Source organism: Drosophila miranda, chromosome XL (genome assembly GCF_003369915.1).
Source record: "Drosophila miranda strain MSH22 chromosome XL, D.miranda_PacBio2.1, whole genome shotgun sequence".
In the NCBI taxonomy this organism is placed as follows: domain Eukaryota; kingdom Metazoa; phylum Arthropoda; class Insecta; order Diptera; family Drosophilidae; genus Drosophila; species Drosophila miranda.
The window spans coordinates 9161940-9177723 of NC_046673.1; the positions used below are offsets into that span (position 1 = coordinate 9161940).

The following is a 15784-nucleotide window of genomic DNA, read 5'->3' on the forward strand; positions in this document are numbered from 1 at the left end:
GAGAGTTTTTGTGGTTCGCCTGGCTCGACCAGGCTGCGTTCAAGCATGTTTGGTGGTTGGTTGCCGTCACCTTTTAAATATTTGTTTAAAGGTTCTGGTTTTTCATTTGAAGAAAATTTTGAGAATGCTTTTGGCGCTTAAAAAGGTCGAATCGAAGGTACGATCTAATGTTGCAAAGTATGTTGCTGGCAACATGGAAACTGTTCAAACGCGTCGAACATGTTCGATAGATTGCTAAACCAGTTTTTTGTCGCTTCGATGGAGCTGTTTTCCGTTTTTATAAAATTTAAACTATAACATATAATATTATTTTAAAAAAAGAATAATAATATTAAAAAAAAAAAAAACTTGATATGGCATACACAAAAGTTCTATGATTTACATTTGGCCATTTCCCAGACGTCGAACGGGAAAGTCGTACACATTGCAAGTGATAAATAGGCCAAAATAAGACGGATTTTCAAAGTTAATTTTCTATTATAAAGTAGCTCTTGATTGGCCCTATAATTGTTGCTAAAGTCGATTATGGGCAAAAATTCGCTTTCGACATTGTTGCGATCAACTGAACTTTTGCTTATTTTAAAAAGTTCAGATCAGATCAAAGTTAATAAAACTATATGTCAACTGGTTAAATTAGCTAAGGTTTAATATTTTTGGAAAATAACATCGGTACAAAAGAATATGGAAATGTGTGTTTTTAACTTTTAATTTGTTGGCCTCGGTGGACTCGTAGCAAAAAACAGGGTGAGAATAGTAGATTTCCCAAAAATTGCCCTTAAAGGTTATCCCTCCCAATCCATATACATATACTTGTGTATGTGCATAGATATCTTCATATGTATATGTAAGTAATTCCTAAGCGACTGTCTAATTATTGGCTATTGGCATATCATCAAGATGACCATAAGCATGATCCCATTCGGTAGACAGGTGTTGAATGCAAACAATCCCATCCGTTTGTTTATTTCGTCTGGGGGGTCTGGACCGTTTTTGGGTCTGCAGCATGTTTCAATTATCAATTATCCAGACATTTGGAACACGATCCAGACCACTGTTCTTTCGTCGCGACGATATGTCTGGGAGGCGCGTCATATCATAAACACCATGGATCGTTTAAGCATTGTGTCTGCTTAAATCGCCCGATCAAATTTCCTCATTTTAGTTACTAATTTTGATGGAGGAAATTTTACTATGGCTTTTTGGGGTAAAGTCACACATCTATCATTGTACATTTTCCATTTTCCTATTAATTGTCAATGTCTGTGTATGTATGTATAAAACCTGTGGGTACCTATTGAACCTACATATCTGTGTTGATTCACCCGACCGTATGTCAGATAGGATGTCGGATCAGTTCAAGAAATCGTTTGAGGATCAGGAGTGCTTTCCCTTCAAGATGGAGCAAGGTCCATTAATACAAGGCTAATCGCGAAATGGGAGAACAAGAAAGAGAAGGGGCTTTGAGGATGTTGTGGAAAAGAAAGCATTCCGATTCTCTACAAACCGGAACACTTGAAGGATACACCGATGATCAACGTTCTACGAATAATACTAGGTAATATTAATTTATTGCATCTGCTCATGGTCTCATGCCTCACCTTTTTTGAACACACCCTGTTCTCTGTACGTGTATGGTGGGGAAATTCGATCGGCAACAACGGCAGCGGCCAGCCAACCGCAACAGCCGGGGGCAGGGTGGTGCGACTGCAGGGGGAGCTGGGGTAAATGCAATTGAACACGGCGACCACCACACGTTGTGGCTGCAGTTGCAGTTGCAGCGACTTTGACTTGGACGGGCGGCAAATGTCGGCAATCTTTGATGTGTGCTTTGATTTCCGGCAGCGAGATAAGATTTTTGTTCTGCCTTCTCCTCCTCCTCCCCCTCCTCCAGCTCCAAGTTTTGCTGCAGCTCCAGCTCCTGCTCCTCCTCATTCTTTTTCTCGCATTATTTTTGTTGCTGCTGCTCCTTGCCTTTGGCTCTCATTCTCCTCCCTTTCCTCACGATCTTATTTTTTGCAGAGAAAATAGCAAAATCAACAACGAATTGCAGTGAGTTATGGAAGGTATGTAGATGTTAGATGGCCCACCTGTTTCCCCCTCCCCATCTCACTCTCTCCCTATCTCTTTGACACTGATCCTTTTCCAGTTTCCTAGTTCCAAAATTACGCTCAATTGGAAATAAATCGGTGCGCACTTCCGTACGGCTCTTCCATTTCTCTCTCTCCCTCTCCCTCTTTCTGTTTCTGTTTCCCAATTGTCACAGCAGCTAATCCTCCATGTAAGCAGTGCCCAAGAAGAACGAGCAAGAGAGAGAGAGAATTTGTGTTTATTTTGGAAGTGCGCACGTAAAAATATCTTCAAAGAGAATCGATTTGACTGGAAGTAATCTGGAAAGAAGTGGCTGGCCATATAATAGCTAATGGTAAGCACCCATACGATACCCATAGCCTACCCCAGCCCTGCAGCAGCGGATCATCTTTTGTTTACACTCTCTATTCTGTTTTCACATTCTTCTTTCGGGGGCTCAAGAGTGTCTCTCTTAAGTGTCTCGCACCGTTTGAGGATCGATCGTCGGGGATCGCTTTGGATTAAACCAATTGTGGTAATGGGGGATCGTTGTTCTCTACTGTTTGCACAGGGTATTATGATTTTGACCGGATGTTTGGAATACTTAACTGAGCTTATGCTAAATGTGGATCATTTATTATATGTATGTATTCCCAATGCCACATTAAATTCCAATTATCTTTTAACCTATTCGTATAGACTCTGCACTTTTAGTACCTTTTGTTACCTATAAAGAGAGTTGAGTTTGTTAAATGAAATTAGTACCAGAATGAGTACAACAATTGCCTATCGTCACTCATCTTTAATCGCAATTCTCAGAGAGGATCGAGGACCCTCGCTGTGTCTTCAGGCCCAGGTTTCAAGTTCTAGTTGAGCCTTTCTTTATTTATTTTTCTCTTTTCCTTAAGAGCATTAAAGATGGACTAGTCTTAAGTAAATTGTTTTCCGATGAATCGTGGGAGCAAATATAATGAATCTGAATTTTCCCAAATGGTTTTATTCTGTGCATTGTACGAGTCCTGTTCGAGTTCAGTGATATCCAGTTCTGTGGACAGTTCCCATAGCATCTGTCAATCCCCATTCCCATTCTATGCACTGACTTTATGCACACATCTCAAAGTGGAACCGCGATGGGGATTTGCCCATCCGTTAAGCGCTGTCAACATGGAAAACGATCATATTTTCCACACCGCTTCGCCGTCACAGTTTCCGTCCTCGTCTTCGACTCCGACTTCGACTTGGGTCTGGCTTCACGTTTGCTGGAGTCTTTGATTTGTTTGCGCTTTTCCGATTCTGCATGGCTTTTCCCCCCTGGCATTTCCCGCGATGTTTGACAAAGATACATATGTATGTACGTTGGACGATCCGATCCGATGCCATCGGAGTGGATGTCCGACCGACCAACCGGCCCGCTCTCCCACATTCGTCTCGGGTTTGACTCTGACTCTGCCTCTGCCTCTGCCGTTGGTCTCTGGTCGCTGGGTGCCTGTGTATGTGTGTCTGTGTGTGTGTGAGCCATTAACTAGTTTTCTGGTCGGCCGAGTTCAAACGCGCTTATTAATCTCTGGTACTTGTGTTTAGTACTTTTAAATACGTTTTGAGTACTTTATTCAGTATGCTTGATGTTTCGCCGCCGCTTCGAGTCACGATGTTTGTATGCTACTCTCCTCATCCTCATCCTCAGCTCTTCCACTCTTCCACTCAGCCTTAGCCACTCTCGTCTCCCTCCTCCATCGTCCATCCACCATCAACCCGATTCGTTTCTACATTTTTTCCCCCGTTTTTTACCTTTCGCGAATTGGACGCGCGTCAATATTTATTTTATTTATCTTTTGATTTGCTCCACACTGAGAGAAAAATGGATCATAAATGGAAGTACACAAGTTTTTAAATTTTTAATTTCATCAACTTAAATTTTTATGCTACAGCTAACGAGATAATGAAATCTAATCTCTGTTTTGTAAATGGCGGCAAGGGCCGCGGCTCTACTTTTATTGCCGATTCTCAGACTGTATATATGTAGGCTTATGATTTATATAACTAATACAATACGATATATATTTTATATATGCTACAACACCCGCCATAATAAATCTATATGATATAATAATATAATATAGTGAAATATAATATATAATAATAAATATAAATAAATAATAATAATATATAATAATATAATATAAAATAATAGAGATGTATTGATTTGAGATGTATGTAAGTAAAAATATATAAAATTTAGAATGGAGAATTTTTATTTTAGTGGGACAATTATGTATTTCAAGTATGAAAACCTATTTATCTTAAGCTAGGGGGCAAGCACCCTGCCCACCCCAGCGTAACATATTGACGACGACACCGACGACTACGGCGTAGTCATGTTCTATAAATATTTAAATCTATGTGAAAATGTAAAAATTTCAGGGCTATTTTCTCTGGGTGTATACACGGATCTCCTACTGCCCTGGTGGGGAGGGGACCAGGGAATACGCATGGAATATCTGCATTTGTACATACACCCTCGAACCGGGCGCCTGCAATTCAATATGCCTGGACTCCCCGGCGGGATTTCCCAGTTAACATGGAGCCATGGAGCCACTCTTTATGCAAAGATACATTTTCCAGGGTAAGCGCTGTACTCCCTTTAGTCACACGTCATGCGGCAGCCCCCTCAGTGGCACCCAGAACAGGAAGACCTTGCACTTAGCCACATTCGATGATTCCTTGACTCTGTTTTAAATGAAACTATATAGTAAATATTCAATAATGTGGGAAATAATACAATCAGTGGATATAGCCCGATAAACAGCTGTTTTTCCAGCCACAAGTGCCAGTCACGTGGTGTACAACATAGGCGACTGTGGATGTGCTGCTAGTGAAACTAAGGTACTACATATGTAGATCAAGAAATATCATGTATTATCAGATATTAGGGGGTATCCGATAGTTCGCAATGTGCGTGTAAACTTCATACTTGATGGATTTGCCTGTCGCTTTGTTTGCTTCTCGTTTTGAAGAAGCCATAGGAATAATGCGATAATTACAATGCCAAGAATCATTCGGCCCAGGTAGGTGGTAAGGGGAGTCGTGTGAATTACAGCGGCTCAGTCCAAAGGAACAGACGAAAGTCTTAAGTTACTTGTCGGACAAGCGAGTGGTCATGGGCAGGGGCAGGGACAGGGGCAGCGGCAGGGTCCAGGGATTAGGCGGCAATGAAGGAGAGGAGTCTCTTCTGTTGTTGTGCCCACCAATAGGGGGATAGACGGTGATCTGTTACTATTTAAAGTACAGCAAACACCAGCCGCATAAATCTCTCACCAGGGAGTGGGTGTGGAAGAAACCCAGTCACAACGTGATAGATGTCTTCGATATGGGTATTAGTTCGATAAGCATACATATGTATGTACATATATGTATGTGGACAGTATAAGTTTCACTTTAAAGATTAAAGAGAGCCTGCGCTCAGGGTTAAGTGATTGAGAAATTATTTCATCTCTTTAGACATGAGTACATTAAATATTGGGACGTTGACTGCACCATCAGAGGGGCGCTGCTGCATTAAAGATGTGATCAGACTATATCACAAAACCAACACTGAATGAGAATGAATTATGCATTTTGATTTTCTTGAACAATGTACATACATACATATATGCATAAACGATTCTTCTCGAAGGTCCACAGAGTTTACCACTTTTGTAGGCCAGTTCCCCTCATATACCTGTACGTGTATAATAGATTAAGCTCCTGCAAGTTGTTGAGCACTGTGAGGTTATTTGATAGGCCTAATTGAAGGACTTATACATTTCAGATCATCCTTGAGCTGCTTGAAGCTCTCGCTGTTGGGAAACTGATATGCAGGCGGCCACAGGCACAACAGACAGAACAAGAGGGCTGGCATAAGGACTGCGGTAGACGGAGGACGGAGATGGAGACGGGGACGGGTAACGAAGCCTGGCGCTAGTCCAGGTAAAAGCCAAGACCCGCAAAACAACAATACTCCTCAGCCCAGTTCCAGCCTCAGTCCAATCCCAACAATAAAAATACGACGGAAAGTATACAAAAAAGTACAAAAACAAACAAAAATCTCGAATACAAAAATTCGAGAAAAAAAACTTTGCTAAAAGCCCATGAAAAACCAATAAAGGAAGACTCGATTTTGATACTCTTTCTAATGCAGCTTAAGGGATCAAAAATGTTTGAGTTCAGAAAGAAAGGTCTGGATTGTTATAGAGACTTATCAAGTATTGTGGATGTTAATTGGACATTGTGGCGGGTATAATGGTATTATGGCTCCGAAAAAAACATTTCGAGCTTCTAATAGTACGAACATTTTAAGTATATTGAGCCTATTTCAGACGCGTGAAACGAGTTCGCAAAACGATTGCGTATATGCAACATAAGGGAAACTAAAACTAAGTTATTGTAGAAAAGATAACTTGAAGATCGTTCTTGATCGTTCCCATACTTTATGTCCCATATTTCATGCTGAAATTGTGTTCGAGTAACACTACCGATCCAATGATGTTAATTCTTAGACTTAAAAAGGTAAATAAAAATGATCAATTTGATCAGGATCTTAAGTGAATCCTTCTGATCAAAAATTGTATACCCTCCATCGGTAAGGGTATAGAAAAAGCTCAGGAACTACTTCAGGCATAACCCAATATGATCTCTTTTGTGCGCGGCCCTAGACAATCGTCTATAGGGTTGGCGGATGGAAAGGAAGGCGCGCCGAAAATAATTTGCCATATCCTGGCAAGCGGAACGGAACAGGGCCATACCGTCGTATGGGTATGAAAAGGGGGAGAGATAAGAGAGCTCGAGAGCCGAGGGAACTTTGTCGGCAAAAGATGAAAGCAGAACTGGGGTGCTAATAAAGTTGCCCACAAAGAACTTTGATCCATGGCCCAAAGAGGGGAGCGGTAAGCATCAAGCGGCAAACGTGAAGCGGGGGAAACGATCATCGTATGCACTCGAAACTCCGGCTACAGGCTCTCTCTGCTCTGTAGTGTGGTGTAGGTGCTAATTTAGCGACCCCACACACACAGACAGACAGACAGACGGAAAGACCGACTGGCAGGGTGGGGGACACGCATACAGGATTTCCATTTTCAACAGAAATGAACTTCAGATAACAGACTAAATGTCAAAATTATCAACACACTCGATGCCCAATTAACCCATGGTTGGCCCTTGGCACCACTAAAGCAAGAAAACTGAAAGCCACCATGGCTCCAAGGGGCATTCCAAGGAAGAAGTCCTCGAAATTAGATTGGTCTTTAATTAACCCCCTGTGGCAAAGCCTGACAGATTATTTCATTGAATCATAATTTTCCTAAAAAAGTGTGTTTCCACGGCTTATGCCCGAGAATGCAATAACAAAATACACGCCGTGATTAAGTCACATGCGAGCGCATCGCTGTTTTAGATAGTTAAAAAATACACTTAATTTATTGCTATTACTGATATTGTAATTATAAATTAAATTTCAAAGAAAATTATATACAAAATTGTAGTATTTGACGATTTGATTACGAAAATGATATTTTCGAGTTAGTAAATAGAATATATATTGTAGAATCTTTACCTTTTATATTCCATTTTTATCCGTTTGTCGGCCGAACTCGATATTTGTACAGAAATATACACTTCATATGGGTTTAATATTTTTTTATGTCTTTCAAGAAGGAGATTTATATTTTAGTTTTTAATAAAACTATTTCGTATTGCAAATACCCGACACTCTTTAATGGGTTAAACCCGGCGATGTGGGCTCAAGTCTTTGGGTATTGAAGATTACAGATGGAGCGAGGATGAGGATGTGGGGATATGGGGAGCCCAGACAAAGTGCAAATATGTGTTGGCCAACCACAAAGCACACAGGCACAGCACAGCACACACATGGCCAGATCCAGAGCCAGAGTCAGAGTCAAAGGGAATCCGGCTAAAAGCCAAAAGGGAGGAGGAGGAGGAGGAGGATGAGGCGCATCGCATGGCTGAGTGGCGTGGCTCGCCTTACCTCGAGATGCCAAAGTGCATCAAGCACTAAAATGCAGAAAATTGAAACAGGCTTTTAATGAAATGAAAGCGCCGCGAGAGATGAGATGCCTGGATGGTTGGTTGGACGGATGCCGCAGTCTGGGTCTCGGTCTGGGTCTGGGTCTGGGTCTGGGCTATCGCTATCTCTGGCTGACTGGCGTCCAGCCAAATGGAGATGGGCCCGCCACGCGAAGATGGTGGCAAACCAGAGCGAACAAAAACAAAACAGGTAGGACAGGCCCATATATTCTGTGTTCCGACTAGAGAATGCCCACTGATCCGATGTGGGATTTCATTTGAATGGATAATGATACTTATATTTCGCTGTTCTATAGGATCTATAGAATGTTTCCACCCCATTGCATTACTGGTAATACCATTTTTTGTCCACACGAACTATTCAATCGAATTTCATATCCCTTTCTCCCTGATATGAGTGGGCATATCTGGCCTTCTGTCAGTGCCATCCCATCCGTTCTGCTCTGTTTTCCATCAACGAACGAGAAAAGAGCAAAAAAATGAAGAACACAAAGAGTCAATTAATTAGTAGATGGATCCACGATTATCGCTATATTAACATTGCACTGCAGTTGCAAGCGGAATTGTAGTAGTTGTAGTAGTCGATCCTGGGGCTGGGACTGGGGCTGGGGCTGTGAGTCGTGGTCGGAGAGTGGTCTTCCTTTTACTTAAGATAACGCCCAAAGCCGCAATGGAATCGGGCAGGCAGGCACACTGGAAGCTGGGGCGTTCATTAAATGATAAGCGTGCGACGGCCAGCGGGGCAGCAGTGATAAGAGAGCATTTGAACTAGCCCGCTGAGCAGGTAAGAGAGCAACAGCAGGCAGGCAGCTGCCGGTTATAAATGATTTGCAAGTCTCTCCCACTCCCATCACTCTGAGTCCATATGTGTTCGCTCTCCCAATTGAAATGCATTTGAGAGAGCCACACGCACACACGCACCCAGAGAATTCCAGGAACTGGAAGGCGTCTGAGGGCAGGAAAAAGAGAGAGCCTGTGGACTACCCAATACCTTTTCCATTGGACCGACTTCATTGGAGTTTTCCATCGAAAGAAAAACGTTTTAAAGTAATGAGAAACAGCGTTTCCTCCCCAGTGACATGGAGATTTCGTTCTTTTGCATGGCAAAATGTACAGACAGTAAATATCGTCGGTATAAAGAAACTTGTTGGCCAGCTGGCCAGATTAGGCAGAAGAGGAGTGCAGTCGGGGCAGTCGAAGAGGGTGATGGCGAAACAAGGGAAACAGAAGCTGTAAAGAGAAATATGATTTAAATACACGCAATCCTCGAGGCGCCACAGCAGGCAGCACTCCGCAGTCCCAGGTTCCAGTCTCCAGTCCCGGAGTCTTGAAATTTATGATGCAATTTACTTGCAAAAACAGAGACACACGCACTGGACCTGGAACTGGAAGTGGAACATCAGACAAATATCGTGGAATAAGTCTGTTTTCTTCTCCCCCTCTCTCCACCTCTCTCTCTCTTGCTGTTTTGGCAATGCAAATTATTGGCATCGATCAAATCGATTCCAATTACAAGGAAATACACATGAATGGGGAAAGGGCCCAGTAAATTACTAAATAATTATGCCTGGTGCAGTGCAAAAAAATTCTAGAAAATTACAACAGAGGCGGGTCAATTAGAAACAATTAAAATGTACAGACATATGTATGCCTCTTATTTGTGTTGTTTAATATTAAGAATAGGATAGGTTTATTTGACTCATTTACATACAGATACAATATATATAGAAACTTCATGTCTGGTATCTTGATGTCGGGGCACCCTTTGCCTGGGCCCTGCCAGTGCTGGTAGGGTAGTACTCCCGGCCACCACCTTCCTTGAGATGGAGACCGAATAGTGATCGATGGCAGCAAAAACCCCTCTTTCTCCATGTTCGGACGGTAGCCGTCCCGGAGCATGCCGTCAGGCAAGATTTTAAAGATGATTTTCTAGTACTAGTTAGTGAAGTTTCTGCTTGTAACTAGTACCAACATAGTAATAAGTTTATTTAATATTAATCCAAATATATATTTGGCCTAGTATATTGGCAAACCAATTTTAAATCTTGCTGTTCCTTACGCCGTCTACAGATTCTCTTTTTCTTGACAAGGGTTGCCCAAGATACGGCTATGGTATGGAAAGAGAATACTAGTAGTAAAAAGAGTGGAGGTGACTGGACATGACTCATAGTCAGGGTGTCCAGGGGCTCGGGTCGAGGAAGCAAACAAATGATGACTCAGGTTCAAAGATCACACAAAACTTTTAAGACTTTTTCCAGGTAAACGGAACCCCAAGCTCCCTATATAAAAAAAAACAACAAGAGCAACCAACCAAACAACCCCAACCAAAAACGTAGATTTAGGAGTACAAAATCCAAAGAGTAAACCTTGTCTGGATTCTGGTTGAGGAACAAAAGATAGGAGATGAATGAATCTTTTGCGAAATATTCATTAAAGCATATTTGTAGAGGCTTGTGGAGATTTGAATATCCTTCCAGGGAGATCGTTTCTATCTCTATTTTTCCCAGTTTCAAACTGAGATACTAATCAGGAATACAATACGAGACATACCTTCTTAGGGCTTCTTAGCAAAGCTCTTCTGCAAGTCGAAATACCCTTTTCAAGGGAATACAAGACGCAGGCTGCCGCTGCCGCACTCCGCAGTATGCCTCTCGTTGTCATCGTGCTGGCCGTGTCCAATGCGGCAAGTCCATGGTGCATGGTGTATGATGCATCCTCCTTCTGTCTCTCGGTTTGTCTTTTGCGTTTTTGTGCGAAATTATCCATTATGAGGCCTAATGCGCACAGTTCCTGTGTCTTCCAGGGATGGATGATATATGATAAATGCTGGCTGCAATGAAGAGCTCGGCTCCGCATCGTAAAAATTTAGAGAGGGGCGGGGTAAAGTTGCAAGTGAAGGGGCAGGGCAGGGCCGGGCGGCACGGTGGCAGTGGAAAGTCATTCAAGAATTTTCCCCCAGCATGGGAAAAACTGTGCGACAACAACAACTCAATTGCCGCAAATTGCTCCAAATATGGCCGGAAGACCGAGGACCATAAAATACACTCGCAGAAAACTCTTTGTAGTAGTAGTTTTATGGTTCTGTTGAAACTCCACAAGAAATATCTATGAAGTACTTTTTAAAATACAATTTGTTCTAAAAGAATTTTATGATTTTTAGAAATTATCTCTGCAAATATTCGGACTTAATTTTGTATCTTTATTTTTATCAAACACAATCATTTATTCATCGTGTAGAGATCGGGTTAGGATCAAGATTCAGGCCAAGATTCGAGCTGAAAATTGAATGCACGTTTTTTGTTCGGTTCCCCTGCCGCTCCATCGTGCAACCCTTTCCACTTCCCCCGCCATCGCATTCGTCTTTGGCCGCGTCTTGGGATCTTCCTCTTCAGCTTTGGGTGCTTCTTGTTTTTGTTGCTGCCGCATGAAATATTGCCCCGAGGGGCGGTTCAATTTTGATGCATTTACAACGTTCAGGGTGTTGGTAATTATAGGGACTTTATGTCTGGAAGTTTCCTTTATGATAGGGTTTTTACTCTCAGGTTTCTTTCTTCAGCCGTTCTTGTTGCTGTTGTATTGCTTTTGATTGCTGAATTAAGTCGGTCGAATTGTTGTTTTTTATGTTTTTTTGTAGGCTTTGGGATACGCCCGTAACCTGAAGGTGAAGGTAGAAACTGAAATCCATATGTACTCGTATGCAGGACAGATATGTATTGTGTGGGAGGGGGGAATACCCCAATTGAATCGAATGCTCAGTTGGGGCGGAAAGAGAATGGCAAGCAATTTAATGAATGCTGATCAAATGGAATACAACTTTTTAGCACGGATCGCACGTTTCATATGCATTAATTGTGCGTGTCTATTATTATATTCTTAGCATTTTAAATGATCAAATATCATTTTATCTATTTTTTATTCTAGAACTGTTTTAGGTTCAATGAATCGTCGAATTCTGCATATTTTACAATACCAGAATCATTCGTTTGAATGCGCGCCAAGTATTCGTTTACTTTTAACACTTTGAAAATATCGATATCGTTGGACTTTCGTAGTTACCATTATAATATATTTTACTGCCAAAGCTGGCCCCAAAATGTTTGTTTAAAAAATAAAAGAATATGTTCATATGCAGTGACAATACAAGTGTTTTTGAATCGCCCGCCAACAATTAGTCCTTTACCACACTGAAAATAATCGTTTTTCGATCGAAATGCCGCAGAATCATCAATATGATCGAGATTTGATTGTGCAAATATGTAGAATTGGTTCTGCTAGTATTGATTTTCAATTTATTAAGCAAAATAAACATTTTACAGTTAATTGAAAATATATGAGTAATCGGTCATGACAGCGATAGCGAGAAATCTATCGAAGCATAGCCACGTTCCTATGCAAAAGCTCCAAAACTGGCTAGTTCCTTAATTTCTCAATGACGTGCTGGGTGTAGGCAGCCACAAAATTGGCCATCTCTGCATACATCTGATAGGAATGATGCCTCATGGGCGCCATCCCATAGCCCCTGTCCGGTGGAGACGCAAGTGGCACTTGTGGTGGAGGCGCCGGTGGGTCAGCAGCAGCAGCAAGATGAGGAGGAGCAGAAATGTGGTGCACAGTCTGCTGCTCTCGGGGCACAAGCGACAGGCAGATGTCCCCGACCTGCAATTGCTGACACTTAAGCTCGTACAGCTGGAACGACAATTGCGGATTGCAGGAGGCCCAGCCCTGGCCATAGACGAACAACGGATGACCCGGCAGCACATCCATATTGACCTGCAAACAGGAAGTGGAAGTAGAACCCAAGAGGCCACGGATTTCAATCGAGGCGCCAGTGTGACAGGAGTGCTCTCACCTTGGAGTGTCGTGTGTCGTAGCTAAATGTGATGGTCACATGCGAGGAGGTGCACAAGTGTCCCCTGTCAATCCGTACGACCGTGGCCTCTCTCAGATCGAAGAGCTGGCTGCGCAGCGCCGATTGAATGAAGTCCTCTGTGCGAATGTCCTCCACACGACGCATGGCTCCATTGGATAGCTCAATGTAGGAGCCCTTCCTGAAGCAGCCACTGGACTCCACGTGACTGCAACGGATCAATCAATCAATCACTCGAGAAACACACACGAGAAAAGATATGCTTACTTGGTGGCCGCCGCCACATGCGGCTGCGTCTGCTGCTGTGGCATCTTGAATGGCTTGTAGCCGTGATTGGGCGCAAATTCCATTTGAATCTGCATGGCTATGATGTATGGTATAATGACAACCTGTCCGTTGGAGGGTAAACTATCAACTGATGGCATCGGTGCTCGATCAGGCCATTGATATTCATTCAGTCGAGAGCGTGTTTTCCATGGAATTTCCAAAGAATGTGTCGCCACCGCCATACACACCGAATGTGACACTCTCTGTTGCACTTACCTGGTTTATGACTGTCGGCAGCCGGCGCGGTATTCCTGCCATAATCTGCTCAAGGCGACAGGTACGCGGCATCCCACTTTATCGGAGACAATGGCACGGCTTCGGCATCGGCGTCGGTTCAGCGTTGTACCTAGGATCGGTCGGTTTCCACTTAATAGTTTGAGCCATTGTTTGGCTCGCTTCGAAGATGCGGCGCCGAGCTGGCTGTTGCGCCAGGCGCCTTCTAGTCTCGCACATCCCATCCCACCTTCCGTCCCATCCCATTTGATCCGATCCCATCTGAACCCATGCAGATTTCTATTGAATATTCTTTTCAAGTATTCAAGTATATTCTAGTTTTTCGTTCATTTGGTTTTACGCTTTCGCTTGGCAGACGAGGAGTATGTGGCTGTGGCCTTGGGAGCAGCCACCTTTGGCCAGCTGACGCCCATGGCATAAAGATAGTAGCGCCCAAAAAAGTAGACCACACCGAGGGCCGAGTATGTGGACGTCAATAGCAGCGGCATGAAGGGCAGTCGGATGTGGAGGCCCAGCAGTCGGCTGATGATGTGCTCGTACAGCGGTATTGCTATGAATCCCAGCATATATGCCCACTCCAGCCAATGGAAGCCTTTGAAGCCCGAAAACATGCGATAAAGCTGCCCATAGAGCATGGCCATGTACGACAAGTAGAGGGAATAGCGCGGCACGTACAAGTCAATGTCGAAGAGCAGCGGGAACAGCGAAAAGTACCCGGCAATGCCCAGGATGTAGGCATACCTGGCATCCTCACGGTTCACCAAGGTGAGCAGGCTATGGCGGACAAACAGAACAGAACTCATTTTTAGCCGCAATACGTACGCATTCAGGCACTCACCTTAGAGGTATTAGGCACATTAGTATCGCCTTTTCGTGGACATGCCAGCCGAACATGAACGAGGAGCAGGCACACAGTACCACAGCTCGTAGGAACATTAGCGGGCTTTGCCTGCGATGTTTACAAATCGAAAATGATGCAAAAAGACCAAGTCAAAAATCAAAAGCAAAGCTTACTTCTTGGAGCTCTTGAAGAGCTTCAGCAGAATCGGCAGCATAAAGACGATAGTCAGGCCAAAAGTCATGGACGGTGTAATGGTCGGCAGAACGGAGTGATCGATCTGCTGGACCAGGCCCGATGTGCTCGATGGTCCTGCACTGGCTGTCTTTAGCACATTGGCGGCCACCTTGTCGGCGGTGTTGTAGAGCGCCCATATGTTGGGGGCCCAGTAGGCGTGAGTGAGTCCCCGTTTGAAGGGGAACAGGCGGGACATAATCTGCGGCAGCTGATTCCAGAATGGGCCGAAGGAGACCACAAATGGCGCCAGTCCGACGGCCAATAACTTGAAGAGGGATCTCCAAAAGGAGCCACCCTTAACGTTGGCCTGCTCCAGGCAGTAGAATCGCATGAGGTATACGCCAAAAGGCGGCGCCAAGTACAGGAAGATGTGCTTAAAGTTCAGCAGGACAGCAAAGGCGAAGGCGCTCCAGAGGAAACGCTGGCGTATCAATGCACTTATGCTCAGCAGGAGTATGCCGAACATGAAGCCATTGTACTGGAAGTGAATGTGATCGACGAAGATGAGGCCCACATTGAGGAGCTGCAGCAGGGAGCCGGCAAAGAACTGCTGGCTACCTTTGACTACGCCCAAGGCGCTCAGGCAACTGCGCACGCCCAGGACATAGATCAGGTCCATGGCCGTCACCGACAGTCGTTGAAAGTACAATGTGGCCTTTGACTCATAGTTGAGGTTCTCCACAATCAGCATCCGGGGATCGACGAATCTCGCCACCTGCGAGAGCAGCCATTCGAAATACGCAAAGAACGGAGGATAGTCCAGCGTCCACTCGCTTGTGTCTTCAAAATACCAGCGATTCAAAGGCAGGCTATGAGTGATGGCCAGCCAGTTGCGGTGCACCTCAAAGTCTGTGGAATGGCTGCAAAAGCACAAGTGGATCAGATGGTTGTGTTATGAGGGGACCGGACTTCTTTGGGGACTGGCTCTTCTTTGGCTCTGGCTCTGGGCCACGCACTTACTTGGCGGGAATGAGTAGTATTTTGAGACCTGTGCTGATCCCCACCAGTTGCCAAAAGCAGTCCTTCTTGAGAATCATAGGATTAGGATTCATACTGGATTTTAGTGATTTAAAAAAACCTCGATGCTCGATGCATGTTTTTTGCCGATGGTTACCGATGTTCAATATCAGCAGTGT

The 15784-nt window shown here is 43.9% G+C and overlaps 2 protein-coding genes and 1 long non-coding RNA gene across 3 annotated transcripts; 1 reads left to right on the top strand and 2 right to left on the bottom strand.

Moving 5' to 3' along the window:
* Positions 1-361: 361 nt before the first annotated feature.
* On the top strand, positions 362-7134 carry LOC117188039. Its single transcript, XR_004472427.1, has 3 exons — positions 362-744; positions 4489-4690; positions 5876-7134. It is a non-coding gene; the product is annotated as an uncharacterized LOC117188039 (long non-coding RNA).
* Positions 7135-12407: 5273 nt separating this feature from the next.
* Positions 12408-13510, bottom strand: LOC108164655 (ataxin-1). The gene is made up of 3 exons (XM_017300507.2): positions 13280-13510; positions 12995-13220; positions 12408-12915 (listed from the first exon to the last, which is right to left on the bottom strand). The coding sequence occupies exons 1-3, from the start codon at positions 13435-13437 to the stop codon at positions 12556-12558; spliced, it is 744 nt and encodes a 247-aa protein (XP_017155996.1). The 5' UTR covers positions 13438-13510; the 3' UTR covers positions 12408-12555.
* A 350-nt stretch (positions 13511-13860) lies between these two features.
* Positions 13861-15783, bottom strand: LOC108164654 (probable dolichyl pyrophosphate Glc1Man9GlcNAc2 alpha-1,3-glucosyltransferase). Its single transcript, XM_017300506.1, has 4 exons — positions 15609-15783; positions 14588-15508; positions 14412-14522; positions 13861-14347 (listed from the first exon to the last, which is right to left on the bottom strand). Exons 1-4 carry the CDS (start codon positions 15698-15700, stop codon positions 13900-13902), a joined length of 1572 nt encoding a protein of 523 aa, XP_017155995.1. The 5' UTR covers positions 15701-15783; the 3' UTR covers positions 13861-13899.
* Position 15784: the final 1 nt, after the last annotated feature.

Excerpts from the sequence above, each read along its gene's own strand:
- LOC108164655 (XM_017300507.2), bottom strand. The coding sequence starts at position 13,437 with ATGCCATCAGTTGATAGTTTACCCTCCAACGGACAGGTTGTCATTATA. Across the intron at positions 13,221-13,279 it reads CATGTGGCGGCGGCCACCAA|TCACGTGGAGTCCAGTGGCT; the intron begins GTAAGCATATCT and ends GATCCGTTGCAG. Across the intron at positions 12,916-12,994 it reads ACGACACACGACACTCCAAG|GTCAATATGGATGTGCTGCC; the intron begins GTGAGAGCACTC and ends TCCTGTTTGCAG.
- LOC108164654 (XM_017300506.1), bottom strand. The coding sequence starts at position 15,700 with ATGAATCCTAATCCTATGATTCTCAAGAAGGACTGCTTTTGGCAACTG. Across the intron at positions 14,523-14,587 it reads CTCTTCAAGAGCTCCAAGAA|GCAAAGCCCGCTAATGTTCC; the intron begins GTAAGCTTTGCT and ends TAAACATCGCAG. Across the intron at positions 14,348-14,411 it reads ATGTGCCTAATACCTCTAAG|CCTGCTCACCTTGGTGAACC; the intron begins GTGAGTGCCTGA and ends TGTCCGCCATAG.